The sequence below is a fragment of the Rhinatrema bivittatum genome, chromosome 1, assembly GCF_901001135.1.
Source record: "Rhinatrema bivittatum chromosome 1, aRhiBiv1.1, whole genome shotgun sequence".
Taxonomy (NCBI): domain Eukaryota; kingdom Metazoa; phylum Chordata; class Amphibia; order Gymnophiona; family Rhinatrematidae; genus Rhinatrema; species Rhinatrema bivittatum.
In genome coordinates this window covers 401,083,620-401,107,677 of record NC_042615.1, presented here as the reverse complement: position 1 = coordinate 401,107,677, position 24,058 = coordinate 401,083,620, and the positions used below count along the sequence as shown (strand labels likewise).

At 47.8% G+C, this 24,058-nt stretch overlaps 1 protein-coding gene across 1 annotated transcript in view; it reads left to right on the top strand.

Annotated features, from left to right (window-relative positions):
* WRN (WRN RecQ like helicase) overlaps positions 1–24,058 on the top strand; it is a 983,741-nt gene that overhangs the window by 351,887 nt on the left and 607,796 nt on the right. Inside the window, exon 11 of the mRNA XM_029601951.1 lies at positions 4,343–4,527. Coding sequence (XP_029457811.1) covers positions 4,343–4,527 — 185 coding nt within the window. The remainder of the gene's footprint in view (positions 1–4,342; positions 4,528–24,058) is intronic.

Sequence of the window (24,058 nt, the reverse complement as noted above, 5' to 3'; positions counted from 1 at the left end):
CAACAAATAAGATTGATACTAAAGCCTACATGCTAGTAAAATACCTCACCAGAACATACCTTCACCAAGTACAGAAAAACCACAAATTATAAATATGGAGACAGAAACTAAAATGGAAAACCAAAAAAGCCACTCTGCATGCAGTGCAAACTTGGAGAAATGGAAAGAGAAATATAGCACCTAACAGACTCTCAGGATTTGCACACAAACTAACCTGCACAAAGTTACACCGGTATTATGAACACACTCACGGTTCCCTCCTTCCTCCCCAAAGTGGTCTCACACTTCCACCTTAACCAGACCATCTCACTACCTACGATGGATGGCTTAAAGAAGTCTGAAGAAGCCCGTAGTCTGCGCCATCTCGACATCGGCAGACTCCTATCCAGATAGCTGGAAATGTCGGAACCAGTACGAAAGATGGACCACCTTTTCGTCCTTCACAGCGGGAAGAGGCAAGGGGAAGCGGCCTCGCAGGCAACCATTGCCTGCTGGATCAAGGAAGTCATCAAGGCGGCCTACGTAGAAGCAGGAAAACCACCACCTCTACAGGTCAAGGCCCATTCTACCAGAGCCCAGGCGGTTTCCTGGGCAGAAACTAGAATGCTGTCACCTGCCGAGATCTGCAGGGCGGCAACATGGTCCTCCATCCATACCTTCTCCAGATTCTACCGTCTGGATGTTCAGGCTCGGGAGGACACAGCATTTGCAAGGACAATCCTAAGTGGACCACGGGCAGCCTCCCACCCAGTTCGGGAGTAGCTTTTATACATCCCATTGGTCCTGAGTCCATCTGCTACATGCTAGGAAATGGAGAAATTACTTACCTGATAATTTCGTTTTCCTTAGTGTAGACAGATAGACTCAGCAGCCCACTCTCGGCTGCCGTTATACATGTTAGAGGCTGGCTCCCAAGTATTTTCTTCTGGACCAAAGCACCACCGAGATAATGTAGCCTGCCTCAGATCCTCTTAGCACCTCATATTTGATATCTTCTTCTGTTTCAGTGTTGGTTGAATCAGGGACAGTGTGAGAAGGCTATGATAAAATCAACAGCTTGAGCAGAGAGATATTTAATACATTATGCATCTTGATGGTAGGTGGCAATTTTAACTGGTAAGACAAGGGTCCCACTTGGCAGATTATGGGAAATGGTCCAATTTATCTAGGTGCAAATTTCGTTGAAGGCATCATTAGTCGTAAGTTGCTAATGCTTATCCAAACCCCGTCACCAGGATTAAGGTTGGGTGCTGGTCAATGTTTCTTGTCCACTTGTGCCTTGTACTTATTTGTCACAGCTGACAGGAGAGTTCAAGTAGTTTGCTATAACTCTCTCTGTCTTTGCCCTGTATGGTTCGCTGCCGGAATGGTGCGGACAGTGGAAATGGTAATGGAAGATGTGGCTGTCTCCCATATATTATTCAGAAAGGTGATGATCCAGTTGCCTCACTGGTTTGGTTCTGCAGAACTCTGCTCATGGTAGTAATGGTACCCAATTGTTCTGCCTTTCATTCATGTAAGCTCATAGAAAAGACTTCATAACTTGATTTGTTTTTTCTGTCTGCTCATTGGTTTGGGAGTGATAGGCTGAACAAAAATTCAAGGATATATTAAACTTTTGACACAGACTTTTCTAAAATTTGGACATGAACTGTACTGCAAGGTCCGAGAGAATCCGTTATGCTGGATTGTCCTTTTCTGCCGTCATATCTATGTTTCTTTGTTTTTATGTTAAATAGCAGTGTAACCCTCTGATACTGAAAGCTCAGTCATGAATTCCATGGCTGTTTATGTCTAGGATTCATCTGGAAATGGTAGGGGTTGCAGCAGACCTAAAGGATGGGCATGTGATGATTTATAGGCTGCAGAGGTGGCACAGGATTGTACATAGTTCTGCACATCAAGCCACAGTTGCAGTCACCAGTAGTGGCGTGACACCAGTTCTAAGGTTCTTTGAAGCCTGGGTCACCTGCCAGGCGAGAATCGTGCACCCATTGTAATACTTTCTCCCAGAGGCTTTTGGGAGCGATGATCTTCTCCGGAAGTGCCGGAATAGTTGCCACGACGAGGATCTTAGCTGGATCTATGATGTGTCATGGAGGATCTGGTGCATCCTCTGCTTTGAAGGAAAGTGAAAGTGCATCCGCGCATTGTTTTTTTTCTTCGGGTCGATATTTAATTTGAGTGGAAGCAGGTAAAAAATATTGACCAGCAGGCCAAGCAAGAGTTCAGACATTGAGCCTGTTGCAGGTACTGTTTATTTTTTAGGTCAGTGAAAATGGTTACTGGGTGTGTGACTCACTCAAGCAGGTGGTGCCATTCCTCCAATGTCAGTTTTACCGCTAGCAACTCTATCACCAATGGTATAATTTTTTTCTGCTAGTGAGAACTTCTTTTAGTAAAAGATGCGAGGCATCAAGGTATCCTTGTTACGTTGAGAGAGGACAGCCCCCCTCTCGGAGGCGGAGGCATCTACCTCGACAAAAGGTTTGGTGCTATCAGGGTGTTGGGGCCGAGGCTTTGAGGAAAACCTCCTTTAACTGGAGAAAGGCTTGTATGGCTTCTTACAGCCAGTTCCTGGTGAGGGCTGTGATTGGTGCCACCAATGAGTAGCAACTCTGAATGAACTCACGGTAATAGTTGCAGAAGCCCAAGAAGTGCTGTAAGGCCTTAAGCCCAAATGGTTGTTGCCATTTCTGGATGCTTCCAACTTCTGAAAATCCATACACAGGCCATGATGTGACAGTATATAACCAAGGATGGATAGCTCAGTCTGCTCAATGTGCACTTCTTGAGCTTGGCATATACTTGGTTCTCTCAAAGTCTCAAGAGCACTTGTTTGACATGTTCTCAATGTTGATTGAAAGACCGAGAAAAGATCAAGATGACGTCTAGATATACCAGCAGACATGACTGAAGGAGATCTCGAAAAATTTCATTTACTATGAGTTGGAACAACGCAGGTGTGTACAAGATATTCAAAGTGCCCATAACGTGTATAAAGGCTGTCTTCCACTCGTCTCCCTTTCTTATGCATATTAGGTTGTGCCTCTGAGGTGTAGTTTAGTGAATATGCAAGCTCCCTGTAGCCTATCAAACAATTTGGAAATTAGGGGTAGTGGGTAATCGTGATGGCATGAAGGCCTCTATAATCAATGCAGAGCTGAGGGTACAGGCTTTCTTGCCCATGAAGAAAAACCTTCCACCAGCCGGAGATGTGGAGGGCCGAATGAACATCCACTCCAAATTTTCCTTTTATGTACTCCAACATAGCCTTGGGTTCAGGCACTGATTTCAGGTACATCCTGCCTTGTGGATGTATTTGGCCTGGAAGAGGTTCTATGAGGCAATCAAAAGTTCTATGTGGAGGCAATGTTTCCTCCTGTTTTTGCTAAACACATTCATGAAGTTTGTGTTAGGGACTGGAGGTCCGGGGGGCACAGGGACATAAATCAAGCCACCTGGATAGAGGATTTGCTGTGGGGCAAGCAGTATTGCTGGCAGTATGAACCCCACTGAGTAATCTGATGGTAGGGTTGTATTGCATCAACCAGAGTAAACTCAGGATGCCAGGGTTTATGGCCCTGGACAACACAAAAAACCTTAGTTTCTCCAGGTGTAGTGCCCCTACTTGAACTGTGAGGGGGGGCTGTTTTTTAGGACACATGACCAGGCAAGGGCACCCCGCATACAGAGGAGATATTAACTGTAGACTCCAGGGAGATCATAGGTAGATAATACTATTGTACTAGGAACTCGTCAATAAAATTACTCCCAGCCCCTGAGTATAAAAAAGCCTCCATGTGGATCTCTTGGGCACCGTTGATAAGGGTTAAAGGAACAAGCATTTGTGGAGAGGGAGAAGTATGACCTAGAGTTGCCTCCCCTACCCAACCTTAGGCACAGCAGTTTTTCCATTCTCGGGGCAGCGGTTTGCGTAGTGTCCAGGATTTTCACAGAGCAACATGCACTGCAGACAGGAGCACAGCAGGAGATACCTATTGCTGAGGTGCTGGCTGGGAATAAGTGTTAGATTTAAATACCCAGCCGGCGCCCTTATCAGGCAGCAAGTCAGCCCTCTTCCTGCCGCAGGCTCACTATATTTAGCGTGCTGGTGCACATATGTGCCTACAGGAGGAGGGCCCGATGGGAATGGCATGGCAGCATCCTGGGGTGAGTCAACTGGTTACGGGGTTGTCCTGCAGATGGCCTATCATTGCAGAGTTTTTTGTCTTTTGGAATAGAAATATGCAAAATAGAAAAATGTGCTTATGCATTATCTGTATAGTGACATTTCTACCAACAACTTATTTGTTTTCCACCTCCTTTTGTTTCTTTTTAGGTTCCCATTGTAGCTTTAACAGCCACTGCAAGCCCTTCCATCCGAGAAGACATTAAACAGTCTCTGACTCTCTACAACCCTCAAGTCATCTGCACTGGTTTTGACCGACCTAACCTGTACTTAGCAGTTGGACGGAAAACAGCAAACATCTCTCAGGACCTGCAGCAATTTCTTAAAAAGCAAGGGTAAGACCCTAACAGCCAGTTTCCTTTTGGCAACCTACTGTTTACTTTTCTGTTTCCTCTGTTGTGTGCCATATCTCAGTCAGCAGTGAAAACATACAGCCGTTATCACAGATGGGTCCTGCTTACGGTCCAGATCAAGGATGACAGTAAAGATGTCTCTGAGGCCCTTGCAATAGTGGATTGTTTTCCAAAGCATGCTATTATATGTAAAATGAATCTGGGGCGGTTGTCTGAAAATTCATACTTTGATAATTAGAATAATTTTTATCATTCAGGTGGTTGTTTATTTGCTTTAAATCTCTAGAGTCCAAATGTATTGCTTGGCATGAAGTAGAATGCTCTTCGGCTCCCTTCTGTATTGATGCACAAATACACAAAGGCACCAAAGTTGTGGCCTGTTGACAATGATTTGTCTGCTTGTGGTAACAATTTGCAATTGCATTTTCAAAGTTTTAAATTTTATTCATTGTTTCTTTTGAAAACAAAAAATATATACATTGAAATGCTCTTTCTTTTATTGTCTTAAATACATTTTTATATGCTTAAAAATTGTTATTGAGGTTTTTTTGAGAGTGGATAGGTATTGATGTCTCAGCGGATAAATCACTAGTTTTGGATACTTCCCAAGCAATGAATGAAACTTATTGCCATATGAAAATTATTTGGTCCCAGTCAAATAACTATCATTCAAAACACCATCTCAGTTGCATTTTAATTGGTAGCATTAGAGGTGAGAGACCAAGGATTGAATAAAACAAAAACTGATTCCCCTTCTCACTTCCTGCAGATGGTTCCTCATTTATTTTATTTATTTATTTTGAATTTCTTTTATCCTGCACCCTCCAAAGTTTGGGGCAGTTTACAAAGTCATGTTCACAAAGTATCTCTTCAAGAATAACAGTAGAATAAAACATAATTCCCTGTACGTACCAGGATCAGTCCAGACTGCTGGGTTATGCCTCCCGTCCAGCAGATGGAGTCAGAGAGAAACTGAAAAGGCACCACTGATATACCCTGGTGCGCCCCCTGCGATCCTTTAGTATATCTCTGACTCCAGCAGATGAGAGAGCATAACCTTGCGGTCCTGATCTCCTGTAAATTGAATTGTGAAGGGGTTTCCCTATCAGGTTTGACTTAGTATATAGGAGAAATCCTGTGACTGGATCAAGGTAATGCTTTGTACCTAATTTGGTACTGCTAATAGGAGCCGTAGCAGGCAAGGCAGGGCACTGCCCTACAGCCTTTTCCCGTGGTTTATTTCAGCCCTACCCAGTGAGAGGAGGGGAGGATTAATCGGTGGGCCGGTCACTCTCCCTCTCCGCCTCCTGAGAAGTTTAATTCCTCGGAGAAAAAAGTTTAGCCGGGTGTGCTACACCCCCTACAGGCTCCACTATCAAATTGTCTGTGAGGTAGTTTCTTAGCTGCCGGTGGCAGCGCTCTCAATATTTTAAAAAAAAAAAAAGAGGTAATTTTGTCCCAGCCTGCTTTACTCACTGTGGTCTCCGGAAGGGGTGGCTTGTCACCCAGCCCTTGTTCGCGCCGTTTTTCGCGCCGTTTTTTGGTTTTCTTTAAAAAAAAAAAAAAAATGCCCCGAGGAACTGTTTGCACGGCATGTGGGGATCCGGGCCGCCGGCTCTCCCGCGAGGGCCTTTGCTCCCGGTGCCTTCCCGGGGGTGAGGGTTCCTCGCGGGAGCCAGCCGCGGCTGGGGGCTCCCCTTCCCCTCGGCTTGGTGCACGGGCAGCGTCGGGCAAATCTCGGCAGTCCTCGCTGCCGATACCGGGGGCGGCAGCCATCTTAGAAAATTCGGCGGCCATTTTGAATGAGTTTGATCGCGACGCGATTTTGTCAGAAGAAGGGGAGGACCTCCCCCCTCTGTCCCCGCCGGACCTTAGCCCCCGCGGGCCAGGCCCTATGGATTTGCCACCTGTGGGAGCAAAAGGAGGCTCTTTGAAAAGACCTCATCCCTTTACCTCACAATTTGTTCTTTTGCTCCATAAGGCGTATATGGAAGCCGAAACGGAATGGGAACAGGGTAATCCTGGCCCAGCTAAACAGGGGAGAATTTCTACTGGTCTCTTTGGCTTGGGGGATCCAGCTCCGGCTCCTCCTCATCCTCCGCAGCAGGCTACGCCAGCTCCTTCGGCACCCCCTCCAAAACCTCAGCATGTAGCTCCGGTTCCCCTTTCACAGGATCCGTCCACTCCGGATCCTGATACGGATGTGGGGGGTACGGACCCGGTTGAGGGGGATGATCCTCAGATTCTCCGGTTATTTCATAAGGAAGAATTGGATCCTTTGATTACTCATGTTCTTAGGGAACTAAGGATTCCAGTACCCCAGATAGACTCAAATTCCAGCCAGGGGATTTTGAATTAGACGGGCTCCGCACACCCGCGCATGCTTTTCCTTTTCACAATAAACTGTTTCAGCTTGTATCCCGGGAATGGGATAATCCGGAGGCAACTCTTAGAGTCAGCCGGGCTATGGATAAGCTTTACCCTCTCTCTGCTGATTCCTTGGAGCTCCTTAGGGTGCCAAGGGTGGATTCGGCGGTCACTGCCATGGCAAAACATACCACCATTCCCGTAACAGGGGGTACGGCCCTTAAGGATCTTCAAGATCGGAAGTTGGAGACGTTGCTTAAGCGCATCTTTGAGGTTTCAGCCTTGGGAGTACGGGCGGCCGTTTGCAGTTGCATGGTACAAAGGGCTACCCTTCGCTGGGTACAACAGATGTTGACATCTCAGGATCTGCCTCCGGATGAAGCAGAGCAGGCAAACCGCATAGAATCTGCGGTGGCTTACGCCGCAGATGCCTTCTATGATCTCCTCCGCACTTCGGCCCGGTCTATGTCTTCGGCAGTGTCGGCACGGAGGTTACTCTGGCTGCGTCACTGGGCAGCAGATTCTTCCTCCAAGGCCCAACTCGGTTCTTTTCCTTTTCGGGGAAAACTACTATATGGCACCGAGTTAGAAGACCTTATCCGGTCTTTGGGGGAGAATAAGGTGTTCAAGTTGCCAGAGGACAGGCCTAGATTTTTTCGCCCTTCGGGTACCTTCCGCGGACGATTTCACGGGCAGCGACGTTTTCGATCGGGGAGGGGTTCCTCTTTTGCTACAAGGCAGCCCTCTACGCGCTCCCAGTCATGGACTCCTTCCTTTCGTGGTAGAAGGCCGGCACGCGCAGGGGCGTCTCATACCTTCACCACCTCTAAGGCGGCTCAATGAAGGGACGCCGGTCCATTCCTCCATCCCGGAGGTCGGAGGACGACTCTCTTACTTTCGGGAGGAATGGGCCACAATTACCATGGACCAATGGGTCCTCGACATTATATCTCACGGATACGCCTTAGATTTTGCAAGGCCCCTGCGCGATTTGTTCCTAATCTCTCCCAGCGGTTCTCTGATAAAGCAATAGCGAATTGCTCAGACCCTGGAGCGGTTACAGGAGCTGGGAGCAATAGTGCCAGTGCCGCCCGCCGAACAACGCACAGGCCGTTATTCCATCTATTTCATCGTTCCCAAAAAGGAGGGCACGTTCCGGCCGATTCTGGATCTCAAGCGGGTCAATAGGGCTTTGCGCATACCGCGGTTTCGGATGGAGACCCTGCGCTCAGTCATCGCCGCGGTACACAAAGACGAGTATTTGGCTTCCTTAGATCTCACGGAGGCTTACTTGCACATAGGAATCCAAGAGTTCCATCAAAGATTTCTGCGCTTTATGGTCCTGGGATCTCATTTCCAGTTCTGCGCTCTTCCGTTCGGTCTGGCGACAGCTCCGAGAGTGTTCACCAAGGTAATGGTGGTCGTGGCGGCGAGTCTTCGGAGAGACGGAGTGTTGGTACACCCTTATTTGGACGACTGGCTCATTCGGGCAAAATCGCGACGTCTCTGCGAAGACGCAATTCAGGCAGTTCTCCATCGGCTCCACTCCTTGGGGTGGGTAGTCAATTACCCCAAGAGCCATCTGATTCCCTCCCAGAATTTGGAATTTCTGGGCGCCTCGTTCGATACCAAAGTGGGAAAGGTTTTTCTGCCACAGGCAAGGATGGAGCGTCTGATGGCGCACGTTCGCCGTCTCCTCGCCCTTCCCTTGCCAGTGGTATGGGATTACTTACAGGTCCTTGGATATATGGCGTCCACTCTGGATTTGGTTCCGTGGTCTTTTGCGCATATGCGGCCGCTACAGAGGGCCCTTCTGTCTCGTTGGGACCCCAAATCGGAAGAGTTTCAGATACCTTTGCCACTCTTACCCCCAGCAAGGACCAGTCTGCAGTGGTGGTTGGATCCGGTCCACTTGCTCCGAGGTACCGATTTGGAGCCACCCCAATGGATCATTGTCACGACCGATGCCAGTCTGACGGGCTGGGGAGCAGTCTGTCAGTCTCAGTCCGCTCAGGGACGTTGGACGCCTCCTCAGACCAAGTGGTCTATCAATCGTTTGGAAACAAGGGCGGTTCGCCTAGCGTTACAGCATTTTCTGCCTTTGATTCGGGACAGAGCAGTTCGGATTTTGTCCGACAACGCAACCACAGTAGCGTATATAAATCGCCAAGGCGGTACACGGAGTCTACCAGTAGCAACCGAAGCCAGCCAATTGATGGTGTGGGCAGAGCAGCACCTGTCTCGGATTGCGGCGTCTCACATCGCAGGAGTCGACAACGTTCAAGCAGACTATCTCAGCCGGCAACGACTAGATCCGGGAGAGTGGGAACTATCTCCCGAGGCACTCAGACTCATCTGTCGCCGGTGGGGAACTCCACGGTTGGACCTCATGGCAACTCGTTTGAATGCCAAGGCAGCTCGCTTCTTCAGTCGCAGAAGGGAACACGGGTCGGAGGGCGTGGACGCGCTAGTCCTTCCCTGGCCCACGCACGTTCTTCTGTATGCGTTTCCACTGTGGCCGTTGGTGGGGAAAATATTGCGGCGAATAGAATCCCACACGGGACCCGTCGTTCTCGTAGCCCCGGAGTGGCCAAGGAGGCCGTGGTTCGCCGACCTCATCAATCTAGCGGTGGACGGCCCCTTGCGTCTCGGTCATCTGCCTCGGCTCCTTCGGCAGGGTCCAGTATTTTTCGACCAGGCCGATCGCTTTTGTCTAGCGGCTTGGCTTATGAGAGGCGGCAATTGAGAAAGAAAGGATATTCCGAGTCGGTCATTACTACTCTTCTGCAGGCTCGTAAGCCCTCTACCTCTGTTGCTTATGTCAGGGTATGGAGAGTTTTTGACTCCTGGTGTCAGGGTCTGGAAGTGCCGTCGCGGAAGGCTACGGTGTCTCATATTCTGACTTTTTTGCAAGAGGGTCTAAAGAAGGGTTTATCCTATAATTCTCTGCGTGGCAGGTAGCAGCCCTAGGCTGTTACCGCGGTAAACTTGACGGAATTTCCATTGCCATGCATCCGGACGTTGCACGATTTTTAAAAGGAGTTAAACATTTGCGACCCCCGGTATGACCTATCTGTCCTTCTTGGAGTTTAAATTTGGTTCTCCGGGGTCTTTGTACTTCTCCGTTTGAGCCCCTACGAAGGGCTACTCTCAAGGATCTCACTCTCAAAACTGTTTTTCTCGTCGCTATTTGTTCGGCTCGCCGAATCTCGGAACTTCAGGCGTTGTCTTGTAGGGAACCTTTTCTCCGTATTTCTAATTCGGGGGTTTCACTACGTACCGTTCCCTCGTTTTTGCCTAAGGTAGTTTCCGCCTTTCACGTCAACCAGACGGTGGACCTACCGGCTTTTGCGGTGGACGGAGCTGAGGTGTCGCGGCAACCGGAACTTCGCAAGTTGGATGTTCGAAGGACGCTCTTGCGGTACCTGGACGTTACCAACCCTTTTCGGTTGTCTGATCATCTGTTTGTCTTGTGGGGTGGTCCAAAGAAAGGGAATAAAGCTTCGAAAGCTACGATAGCACGCTGGTTGAAAGAGGCAATTGTTTCTACTTACATTTCCCAAGGTTGCGCCGTTCCGGAGGGTCTTAAGGCTCATTCTCTACGCTCCCAGGCGGCGTCTTGGGCAGAGAGTGGTTTTATTTCCTCACAGGAAATTTGCCGAGCGGCTACTTGGAAGATGTTGCACACCTTTGCGAGACATTACCGTTTGGACGTGCGCGCTCCGACGGTGGACTCCTTTGGCGGTGGTGTGCTTCGTGCGGGACTGTCAGGGTCCCACCCCGTTTAGGGCAGCTTGGGTACTTCCCAGCAGTCTGGACTGATCCTGGTACGTACAGGGAAAGGAAAATTAGGACTTACCTGATAATTTTCATTCCTGTAGTACCAAGGATCAGTCCAGACGCCCGCCCATATCAGTGAAGAGTGTAAAGTCCCGCAACTGTTGTTCCTTTTTTCGGGTTCCGTTTTTACGGGTACTTGTTCTTTTTTTGTATGGTTGTCTGCATGGTTTCCTCGTTTTCCACATGTTCATACTTTTCATCTTTATCTTGATCTAGTCACAGAGTTTGCCATAGTTTTCTAATTTTCATACTGCTTTGTTATGGATTATACCAGGGTATATCAGTGGTGCCTTTTCAGTTTCTCTCTGACTCCATCTGCTGGACGGGAGGCATAACCCAGCAGTCTGGACTGATCCTTGGTACTACAGGAATGAAAATTATCAGGTAAGTCCTAATTTTCCTATTAAATCATAAATCAGTTACACACATCAGTATTCTCTGTGGGGATGTATATGCAATCCCATCCCTGAGTGCGGACTGCACACTGATGGGGCCATAAAAGAAAGTTTGTTTTTTTCGGCTGGAACGTCCAGCTAGCTGAACACAGTCTCTTAGCCTCAGGGCCTGGATCCTTTTTAGGGTAGGGTGAAAGATTTATTTATTTTATTTGAATGTTTTTTTTATACCTAAGTTTGGTGTCTGCCTTCACTCCAGTTTACAATTATAACAACAATTTACATTAAAAACATCAGAGAACTAATTAACATTAGGTAACAATGGAGGTTGCTAGATAACATTGTTGACAGAGGAGCATTTAGTATAAAGATGTATTCTTTCAAGGCTCCAAATGCTTGGGTGATTTCCTTTCTCTTCCTTGACCCTGGGAGAGAGGTAATGGTGTCCCTTATGCCCACTGTGTGCTGTTAGAAACAATAGACTCAGAGGTAGTAACCAAAAAAATTAAAGTCTGTACTGATGATATATCAGATGGGTAAATGACATCATAACTTACTCCTCAGCACCACAGTGGCTTGTGAATCACAGTCTCTTTCCACAATCTGTGCAGGAGTTTCTTCTTACAGAAACCAGGGGCACATCCACCCTTCTGGATATGGAAAAACAAAATGGAGACCCCAGGTGAACAAGGTACCTGTTCGCTTGCAAGAATACACCTCCAACCTCCAACCCCCAACCCTAGATGGGCACAACAGTCTAGGCACAGAGAGTTCAAAATCCCTCTCTCTCTGTGATGATGTCAAAAAAGTCTTATTCACAGTTAACTAGTTCTTCTGTTATCTTTCTTGTTCTCTGGATCCCAGATGGGAGTGACCCACTTAGGGACTTAGGAACAAGCAGCCAAAAAACCTTCCTCCTGGTTCTCAAAAACCAGAGGGGTAGATTTTTAAAAAATACACGCGCGCATGCATGTTATAAAATCCAGGGTGGCGCGCAGAAGGGGGGTTGAAAATTGTAATTTATGTGCGGTGACGAGATCAGGCCTCTCCCAGTTGGAGCAGACTGGGAGGGAATTTCATACCCTCCTAGCTGCCCTCCCTTCTTCTTCCCCTCTCCCCCCTAACCCCTTAGAAGGCCCAAGCTTTTTTTTTTCTTGTTTTTGAACTTACGCCAGCTCCTGAGCTGGTGTAAGTTGCACGCGCTGGCAGAGCAGGAAATGGCCGTTGTACCGGCCACCTCCAGTTCCATCCCACCCTGCCCCCTGGACTGCCACTCCCCGCCCCTTTTCTTCAGCCCGACTCTTGTGCGCATAATGAGGATTACGTGCGCGGCTGGGCCCCTTCAAAATGCGTGTGGTGCACACAAGGCCCAGGCATTTAAAATCGGGCTGAAAGTCTTCTCCCTTTCAACTGAAATTAGCACCAGAGTTCCTCCTTGCACCACCATAACTCCTTCTTCATTTAGGGTATGGAAGGCAGGTTTTCCCTACCAAGGGCACCCCCACACCCAGGGTTCCTTGTGCCTTGGGCTCAGGTGGTATCCAAGAGTCTCACAAGGCTCCTACCACAAAAAAATGTAACAACCCCAAAATAACCAGAGAGAAATCTCAAACAGCCAGTGAGTGGACTGGAAGGAATACCCCCCCAACCCTGATTAGAATCCCCAGGAAGGATGTGCCTGACTCCTCTGATTGGACTTACAAATCCAACCCAGAAAAAGCTTTTCCTACCTCCTCACTCCAAGAAAACCATAAGGGACTGCCCACAGTCTCTCTGTAGAGAGCTGCTTAAAAAGCCTTCCCAGGGGGATAGCCATTCCAGAACTCTCAAAGGGAGGGGCTGTATGGAATGGTAACCTCCTCGACACATTTAACCTGCACTAATTTAATTGAGGACTAACCCAAGGCTTAATAGTAACAGAACCAGAGGGTCCTTTACATATGGGCCTGACTTTGGAAAGCCTGAATATATAGGTACATTTTTAATGCTTTTTTGAATTCCTTTTTACATGGACTGGAGCATAATTCTAGTGGGACTGAATTCCAGCTGGTCGGTCTGGCAATGGAGAATGCTCATTCCTGTGTGGCTGCTAGCCTGGTGTGTTTTGTTGCTGGGATGTCAAGGAGAAATTGGATGGATGATCGGAGGTTCCTGGCGAGTATGTAGAAATCTAGGATTGAGCTGGTCCAAGGGCTATTGATATTGTGAAGGAGGGTATGGACTGTTTCCAATATTTTGTATATTATCTGCCATTTTACAGGAAGCCAATAAAATGACTCAAGAATTGGAGTAATGTGTTCATACTGGTGTGTACCTGTGAGTAATCTTGCAGATGAATTCTACGCAACTTGTAGGGATCTAAGTGAGTTTTGAGGTAGGCCAATATAAAGAGTATTGCAGAAGTCTAATCCTGTAATTATCAGGACTTATAATACTGTTCTGAAGTCGTTTTGGTTGAGGAGAGGCTTTATGTGATTGTAATAACCTCAGTTTAGTATAAGTGTTCTGAATTATTGTTTTGAGCTGTGGTTTTAGAGATAATGTCAGATCCACTGTTACCCCTAAGATGCGGATGTTTTGAGAAATGTGAATTGTTTGATTATTGAACATTATGGTTGATGGGATATGTGACTGAGGTGAGAAATGGCCAAGAACAATTATTTGAGTTTTATTGAGGTTTAGAGTCAGTTTCTTATGAGAGAGCCAAGTTTTTATTGATGTGCCTGTTCTGTGGATATATGAGGAATGGCAGCTGCCAGTGCTATCAATCTGTTACATTTCATAATTGCTAAAATTGCTAAAAGAAATTTCAAAAAGAAATAGAACCTCTGGTCTCCAAGGTCTTTTTAAAATTTTTGCTTATTTTGGACTTCCTTATGTCTAGGCTTTATGCCATTCTTTAGTGACTTGGATTTTCTTCCTCCTCTAATGCTGGTAGCTGTATAGGTCACAGTCGCTCCACTGGATATAGAGTCTGTGATTTTGACTATAGTAGTCTCAGTGTATTTCAACATGGTTTTTAAAGAATATGAAGTTTTAATATTTTGTGTCATATGTCTGGTTCAAGTTATCAGGCATGTGTCTCTCCCAAAAATAAAATAGCTAACTTTGAATTACTGTGAAGACAATCGTAAAACTGCACTAAAATATTTTACACAGACTGTTATAATGGTGCAGATAGTGTCTTGGTTTAATGCCACCTTGGCATAATGCCGGTCAAAACCAGTACAGTGAGTTTTCACCATTATCCTGTGTGATTCCTGTTAGCAATGGAATAAGTGGAATGAATAAAACCTTTTTCTACTCATCCACCAGACTAGTCCAGATGGCTGGGTTTTTCTCCCCTACCAGCAGATGGAAAGAGAGATTCAAAGTTTCACTGATTACTACTGTACTGAAGGCACTGTGCCACCTACAGACACCAGTATTCTCTTTCTTCACCAGATGGTAGATGTATCTAACCAGCAGTCGTCTGGTTTGGTGGACAAATTGCTCCCAGAGGTTGCTGGGGGGGGGGGGCTATCCTTCGGGTGGAGCAGGGACAAGCAGGGATGTGTGTTGGCCCTTGAGGTGCTCTTATCTATCCTTTGCTGTTGGGAGTTTGAAAGCCAGTGGTGCTGGCTCCCTCATTCCTTACCCTCTCCACTTCTCCTCTGGCACTTCTTTCTGGTCCTGGAGTCTGTTCTCTGGATCAGGGAAATGATTTACTTTTTTCTTTTTGTCTCTCTTATGTGGGAAATTGCTGAAGAAAGTTACAAAAAGGTAGGAGCGAGTGCTATACTAATGCTTGGGTCCCTGGTGCAAGGCAGACCAGTTTCTCTTGTCCAGCACTATTCCAATGGTGCTGGGGTGGTCTGAGAGTTCCTTGCCGACAGAGGAGGAGAGAGGGTAATTGGTGGCATGAGTGGAGCAGTGCAGAGCTGTGCAGCATATCAGCATGGCATTTCCTGAGTGCAGGAAAAAAGATCCTGTGTGTGGGAGACCAGGAAAGTGCAATTTAGGCCTTGGGCTTGTGCAGAGCATGCATGGGAGTCAGAGTATTTCCTCGTGGCCCTGAAGGTGAAGAAGGCTGTTTTCTGAGAAGTCACCCACAAGCTCCAACTTGATGTCTGCTGCAGGTAATCAGAACAAACCAGGAATGTCAGCCATTTTGAATCCTTTTGAGTTAGTCGAAGAGGGCTGGACGGTTTTCTGTCACTTTGTAGCTCCTGGTCCTGATTGAAGAGTGTGTTAGCATGTCTCTGTATTCCCAGATGGGGTGGAGCAGGGGTGTGTGTGTGGACTGGCAAGCTTAATGTATGTCATTATTGGTTTAATAAAAAGGCTCAAGGGGCACTACAGCCTCATGTCTTCCTTCTTTCACAGCCATGTCCTATAAAGCCCTTTATTTCTAAATATCTGGTTCCCCTTCGCAGGTAAATCATGACTGAGGCGGCTCCTAAATATTCTGTTCCTGAAATTTAGGGACACCAGCTATGTTAGCTGAAGAGAGGAGGTGAACGCATGGTGGCTGACAAGAAGGTCCCTAAAGAAGACTGGGCCTTGGAAGCCTGGATTTGGATATATCTCCGGATCTAATTGATGCCATCAGAGGGTTTATGACATATTATTGGCTAAAATACATACCTCTCTTGACACCAGATTAGAGATTGCAGTGGAGAAAGTGGCTTAGCTGGTTTCTTTGGTAGTGTATGTTGATGAATTGGGGGAAAGTGTGGACAAGACGGCACTGTCACTCTCTGAGGAATATTGAAAGATTGATCATTTGGAATGAAGTAACAAAATGCTCCTTGACAAAACCAATGATTTGGGGGACTTCCGGAGATGACATGCTGCTGAGTGGAGGTTGAGCAGCTGAGCTTCCAGGGGATCAGCTACCATCCTAAGCCAGTTCCCTATAGGAACCGATCTTCTCATACTGAAAAGATCACATTTGCTACAATACTTGGTAGGGGAAATGTCCTCATGCCCCAAAAGTATAGGGCAAGAAAAATCTGCGACACAAGAAGATAAGATGGCGACAGATATGGACCCTTTACAGGATACTATCTCAAGCACCTTATTGAGAGAGCTTCCAAAGGCGGTTGTGGTGGTAGTCAATGAAAAACTACAAATAAATAAAACTGCAAAGGATGCAATCTTCTATAGATAAATTGCACAAGAAAGTCAAGGCTAACCATAACCTTCTTGAAGTTGTAGAATAGAACGTTGAGAGGCATGAGACTCGGCTGATGGGTCTCATGCATCTCAAGCAGAAAAACCACATACTGGAAGACAAGCTAGATGACCTCGAAAATCAAAGTTGGAGAAACAACCTGCGAATTGTAGGCCCACCAGAAAAGATACAAGGTGAGGCCCTCCTACAATGATGTATAGCTGCGCTTCTATAGGCATTGTCCTTGAATGTCACCGACTGCCAAATGATCATCAAATGGGTCCACTGTCTCTGTCCTTTCGGGGCTCCTGAAGATAAACTTAGGTCATTTTGAAGTATCTTAATTTTTTGAATAAAATGAAAGGGCTTAATGCATATGGCAAGCAAAATGTACTGCATTACAGTGATCAAAAATTGTTAATCTTTCCTGACTATTCTGAGCTCATGATGACTGCTAGGCACGAACTGACACTGCATAGCTCAAGATTGTTGGAAAGGGAATTAAATTCACACTGCAATTTCCAGCACCCTTAAGAGTTTCTCATATGGGGGAAATCCGCATTTTCACAGCCAAAACGGAGGTTGATACGTTTATAGCCAATTTGACCTGACTGGTTTCTCCTTTTTTTAATATCTTGGTTGGCTTTGATTGTTCATGGATACACTTTCCTCACTGATGTGGAGGATGGTTCCTGATGCTGTCTCATTACTGATTGGCTCTCTGTCTCTGTAACACTGATTGGCTCAGTTTTTTGCGCCTTTTTCTTGAGTTTTGTTTAAAACACCAATACACTATACTCTTATGCACTCCTGTGAAGTATTATTATTGATTACAACAGTATGTATATTGAAAACATGGCTATTCCTCAACGCCTACCATGACACAGACCTAACCCTCTCCCTCCTTTTCTCTCCCCTCTGCAACCCAATGTCAGCCTCACAGACCCGCCATTCCATTCATTGTACTTCCGGCATCCAATATCCCTGTCAAATGCTTCTCGCCCCACATGTACTCCCCACAACGCCTATGCCACCCTTTTTAAAACTCGCTATCTAAACTTACATTGCATAATATGTATTAGTACTAGTCACAGTTATTGTTAAACGATTTTTGTTAAATGACCTTTGTTTATGTTTCTCAATCTCAGTTAATGTTAAAATGTAAAATAGTATGACCCTCGTCATACTGTTCCAGTTGTTGTAATGTGAACCGATGTGATGTACTCCAATGAATGTCGGTGTATAAAAGCAAATAAAGCAAATAAATAAATAATTAAAAATTACAATAGTATGTTGGTTCTCCTGACCTTTTCACATAATCCATTGCTAATTTATATGTTTATAATTACAGTTTGTTGTTAAAAACTATTGTCCCTCCTGACGCAGCCTTTGGCGAAACACGGGGTCCGTGTCGGGTGACCCTTTGAAAGAACTATCTATTGAAACAGTGGAGTTGCCGTTCTTGAACTAATAACATTTTCTTTGAAGATTACATGGACTATGAAATATTCACTGCACTGTTATGGTTAAGCATGTTTGGATGGATCCTTGGGTACTGTAGGAGATGACCACGCCCACGGGGAGGAGCCCTGTGAGGAGCCACAGTACTGGGCTAGACTCAGAACGCACAAACACAGTTAGTTCTTTATTAAACAGCTTAAAGAGAGCCACCAGAGGTGGCAATAGTGAGGCAGTCTGGTAGTTGCAGTCTCAGGGGACCTCGGCAGAGGGGAGCCCTTCTCTCCCCGATGGTATAGGGAGGTTCCGCAGCAGGTTTCCCAGCAAGGAGATACTGTGGATGAGATAGACTGAGAGTTAGAGTACTTACTAGGTGTATGCTGTTGATATGCGATTCCACCACATTGTAGAAGAAAGTACAGGCACCGAGGCAGGGAGAGCAGGCCCTCGAGGAGCGAGTACCTGTTCCCTGTAAGGCACCTGAAATAAAGCAGAGGGCCCCCGAGGAGCGAGTACCCAGGTTAGCAGTTACCACGAAGGGCAGAGAGAGAGCTTCCAGTGGCAGCACGGAAGCGGCAGAGTAGCATAGACAAGAACGGATATGAGTCCAAGATCAAGTCCTTGCTAACTCAATGAGCTAGCAAAATAGCAAAGGTTATATACCCGGATGGCGTGACGTCAGCATGGGGGAATGCCCCCGAGGTTTGCGCCAAGGTTGGAATAAAGACGTGGGTGGCGCGCGCACCCTAGTAGGTACCTGGGAGGAGCATGGCGGGAGGCTGCACCATAGCCGTTCCGGGGACGCCGGAGAGGTCGGCTTGTAGATGCTGCGGTAGCCATCTTTCCTAGGTAAGCGGGAGGAGCCATGAATAAGGTGAGGCAAACGGGGCGAAGCCGTCTGGCACCGACAGACGCAACATGCACTTGTATTGTTAGCACTATAATTGCTGAGTTTAGTCACTGCTCTTATGCTCCTTTTGACTTCTATGTAGACCATGGTCTTGATGGAATCTGATGTTGAAAGTAAGGCCTCAGATCCAAAATGAGCATTGACCCTGAGGCCTTAAATTGAGATATGGCAAAGGATTCAGCAAGTTGCCTGATGGTCATATGTCCTTGCCACAATTACTAGGTATTCTCACAGGACAAGCAGGATGGTTGTCCTCACAAATGGGTGACATCGAGGATGGAGCCCACCACGGAAAACTTCTGTCAAAGTTTAAACAGAACTTTGACTGGCCCCTACTGGGCATGCCCAGCAAGGCACTGACCCTGCAGCCAGCAGGGGTCTTCCTTCAGTCTTCTTTTTTCCGCGCAGCAGTTGCCACGCGGTGAAAAGGAGCTCCCTTACCACGTTCCTGACAGGAATTCGGTACTTTTCTTTCCGAAGAAAATTTGCCCCTCAGGGGTCTCCCTTCGACAAATTTTTGTCACCTTCGCGGAAACCGTAAGTTTTTTGCCTTTTTTCCCTCGACTACCGTCGAATTTGGCCCTCGAGGCCTGTTGGCACTTACCGAGCCCGCGACTAATTTGGCCTTAAGCCATGGCGACGGGGTTCCGTCGATGTCCGGATTGTACCCGGACTATGTCATCACAGACCCCCATAGGGTTTGTGTTTTGTGTTTGGGTAGTGAGCATGATGTCCTGACTTGCACCAAATGTGCCCTAATGACACCTAAGGGTCGCAAGGCCAGGATGGAGAAGATGGGGCTCCTCTTCCATGCACCCACCCCAACGCCATCGATAGCATCGACGTCATCGGAAACCGGCACCGTCGAAATTGCACCACCATCGTCAACCCTCCGGTGACCGTCCACCATCGATGACTTCTCGGCCGTCGACTCCTGTCCCCTCCCCGGATGGGCGAGGAGACCGGAAGGACAAAGCATCGCCATCGACGGCACAAGTCTCGGCCTGTCGAGGATCCACAGTCATCGACCTCTGAACAGGCCGAACCACCGACTAAGAGGCCTCGATCAGACTTGGCACCGTCCACGTCTCGTTCGCAGGCATCGAGGAAACCCTCACCCTCTCGGGGTGTGGGGAGCCGTGATCCCACCGGTTACGGTGGTCCCTCCGGCTCTGCCTCAGCCTCCCTCTCCCGTCGAGCCGGGTATTGTTACCCCTGGTCTCCGGGCTGAACTGGACCGCTGGTCCAGGAGGCCATCGAGAAAGCGATGCAAAGATTCCAACCTCCATTGGCAACCGTCTCCGGCACCGATTCCGGCACCGCCACCGGCATCGACCCCGGCACCGACTCTGCCACCGAGGAAGGAACCGACCACCGAACCTTGGTGGAAGCGCTGGCACTGCTACTACAACGTATGGAGGCACTTGTACATGCCCTTCCATCGATGATTCCAGTAGCAACCGACAGCGCCATCGTCTCCGACTGGATTTTCAATCGGCGGGAGAAAACACCGTTCCCTGATCCCGCTTCCAGGGTGGTCCCATCGGTGCCTTCTCGTATATCTCCACCGATTTATCCTTTGGCTTCCATCGGTTCCAAGACCGGCACCGACTCCATCGGCAGCACCGAAACCCTCGATGCCGTTCCCAGTACCGATTGTACCACCGGTTCCTCCAAGGTTTCCTTCGATGCCTTCGGATCCTCACCAGGGTCCATCGGGGCTTCAACCCCCAAGTGATCCCTATGATACCTGGGGTGATGATACATCTTCTGACACAGATTTACCATCACCGCCTTCTCCTACAGAGAGTAGAAAAAGATCTCCTCCAGAGGATCTCTCCTTTATTAATTTTGTAAAGGAGATGTCCGAAATTGTACCTTTTCAGCTGCAATCTGAGACCGATGACAGACACCAGATGATGGAACTGCTTCAATTTTTGGACGCTCCAAAAATCATCGCTTCCATCCCCATTCACCAGGTGTTTCTCGATCTCTTAAAGAAAAACTGGGAATCTCCTTCATCTGTATCACCAGTTAACAAGAAGGCTGACTCCACATACCTAGTCCAGTCAGCACCAGGCTTTCAAAAGCCTCAACTGGATCATCGCTCTGTTGTGGTTGAGTCCGCACAAAGAAAGGCCAAGCGTCTAAAGCCACACTCCTCCACTCCGCCGGTCAAGGACAATAAATTCCTGGACAGTGTGGGACGGAAAGTGTACCATGGAGCTATGCTGATTTCTCGCATAGCCTCATATCAACTCTACATGACGCAATATAACAGAGCCATCCTTAAACAGATGCAAGATTTTGCTGACACATTACCTGACCAATACCAGCCACAGCTTCAGGCCCTTCTTAACAAAGGGTTTGAAGCAGGGAAGCACGAGATCAGAACGGCTTATGACATCTTCGATGCCTCCACAAAGGTTTCAGCTACTGCCATTTCGGCCAGACGTTGGGCTTGGTTAAAGTCATCCAACCTTCGCCCAGAGGTCCAGGATCGTTTAGCGGATTTACCCTGCTTAGGGGACAATTTGTTTGGAGAACAAATTCAGCAAATTGTAGCTGAATTAAAAGATCACCACGAGACGTTAAAACAACTTTCTTCTGTTCCGTCTGAGGTTTCCTCCAAACAACCACTTAAGAAGGACTCTAAGAAGTCGTTCTTTCGGCCACGCCGTTACTACCCTCCATCGGCCAGGCCTCGTCCAGCTCGATCCTCTACTAGGCCTCAGCCGCGTCAGCCTAGGAAACAAAGGCCTACTGTAGCCCCTCCTCCTGGGCCTGCGGCTGGCCTTTGACTCCCCTGTAGGGAACACATGCCAAACCCCTCTTCCAGACATCCCTGTAGGAGGTCGACTGTACCATTTTCTACAACCTTGGTTGCAGATCACCTCAGATCAGTGGTGCTAACAATTATCGCACAGGGTTACCACCTCAACTTCATAACTCTTCCGGCAGACTCCCCGCCTCTTCAAGCGTGGAGTCTATCCACCCATTTGGCTCAATTACAACAGGAAGTATCTCTTCTTCTGCAATCAAATGCTATAGAACCCGTTCCTCCTTCTCAACGAGGCAAGGGATTCTATTCCAGATACTTCCTAATACCAAAGAAATCAGGGGGACTACGTCCCATTTTGGACCTTCGAGCCCTCAACAAATACCTTCAAAAAGAGAAGTTCAAAATGGTAACCCTAGGCGCGCTGCTCCCTCTGCTACAAAGAGGGGATTGGCTGTGCTCTCTCGACCTCAAGGACGCTTATACCCACATTGCGATCACACAATCCCATCACAAATATCTGCGGTTTCTAGTAGGCCACGACCATTATCAATACCGTGTCCTACCTTTCGGTCTGGCTTCTGCCCCACGAGTCTTTACCAAATGTCTCGTAGTGGTAGCAGCATTCCTAAGGAAGGAAGGTGTCCACGTCTACCCCTACCTGGACGATTGGCTAATCAGGGCCTCCACCCAACAGATAGCTCAATCCTCCCTAAAATTGACAATTCAAACACTCCTTTCCTTAGGGTTTCTTGTCAATTACGAGAAATCTTGCTTAGTCCCGTCTCAAACCTTATCCTTCATTGGGGCAGACTTGGACACCTTACAGGCAAAGGCTTACCTTCCTCTTCAGAGGGTCCACACCCTAATATCCCTGGCTCGCCAGCTCCAGTCTCAGAACACTGCCACGGCTCGCCAGTTCCTCATTCTCCTAGGACACATGGCATCCTCGGTTCAAGTCACTCCCATGACCCGACTAGCCATGAGAGTAACACAATGGACTCTACGACACCAATGGATTCAAGATTTTCAGCCTCTGTCCTCCATAGTCACAGTCACACAAGCGCTGCGCCTATCCTTAACCTGGTGGACGACTCAGGTCAACCTCCTTCAGGGCTTACCTTTTCTTCCACCGGATCCGCAAGTAATCCTAACCACCGACGCTTCTCACATCGGTTGGGGAGCCCATGTGGACGACTTCCAAACCCAAGGGTTATGGTCCAAAGAGGAAGCCGAACACCAGATCAATTTCCTGGAACTTCGAGCAATCCGCTATGCGCTCTGAACTTTCAAAGATCATCTATTTCATCAGATAATCTTAATCCAGACGGACAACCAAGTGGCCATGTGGTACATAAACAAGCAGGGAGGCACAGGCTCCTTCCTTCTGTGTCAGGAAGCTGCGCAGATCTGGGCGGAAGCCCTCTCCCACTCCATGTACCTCAGGGCCACTTACCTGCCGGGAGTAGACAATGTATTGGCAGACCAGCTGAGCCGTGTCTTCCAACCACACGAGTGGTCACTCGATCCTCTGGTAGCGACCCTCTCTGTTTCACAAGTGGGGTTCTCCCCGCATAGACCTCTTTGCGTCCCCTCAGAACCACAAAGTGGACGATTACTGCTCTCTCATTCGGAGCCAGCACTCTCGGCCGAGAGATGCATTCTCCCTCAAGTGGACAACCGGTCTGCTCTATGCATTCCCTCCACTCCCTCTTGTGTCAAAGACTCTCATGAAGCTACGCCAGGACGGAGGAACCATGATCCTGATAGCACCTTACTGGCCACGCCAAGTATGGTTTCCAATACTCCAGGATCTCTCCATCCGCAGGCACATTCCTCTGGGAAAGGACCCGCATCTGCTCACTCAAAACGACGGATGCCTCCTCCATCCCAACCTCCAAGCCTTGTCCCTGACGGCATGGATGTTGAAAGGTTAGTCCTTCAACCATTTAACCTTTCAGATTCCGTTTCTCGGGTCCTGATAGCTTCACGAAAGCCTTCCACAAGAAAGTGTTACTCATACAAATGGAAAAGGTACACATCATGGTGCACTTCTCAGTCCCTTGATCCCCTTTCCTGTCCAATCTCCAAATTCTTGGACTATTTATGGCATCTCTCTGAATCAGGTCTTAAAACCTCTTCTATCAGAATGCATGTCAGTGCGGTAGCCGCCTTCCATAAGGGTATTGAGGGTAATCCTATTTCAGTACAACCCCTAGTAACATGCTTTCTTAAGGGCTTACTCCATCTAAAGCCACCCTTGCGTCCTCCGGCCCCATCCTGGGACCTTAACCTGGTTCTTGGTCGTCTAATGAAACCTCCTTTCGAACCTCTGCACTCCTGTGACTTGAAATATCTCACTTGGAAAGTGTTATTCCTTTTGGCTGTTACTTCAGCTCGCAGGGTTAGTGAATTACAGGCCCTAGTTACCTATCCGCCTTACACTAAGCTCCTGCAGGACGGGCGGTACTCCGCACTCACCCTAAATTTTTACCTAAGGTAGTTTCGGAGTTTCATATCAATCAATCTATCGTACTACCTATCTTTTTTCCCAGGCCCCACTCCAACTCTGGAGAGCAGACCCTGCATACCCTAGACTGTAAACGGGC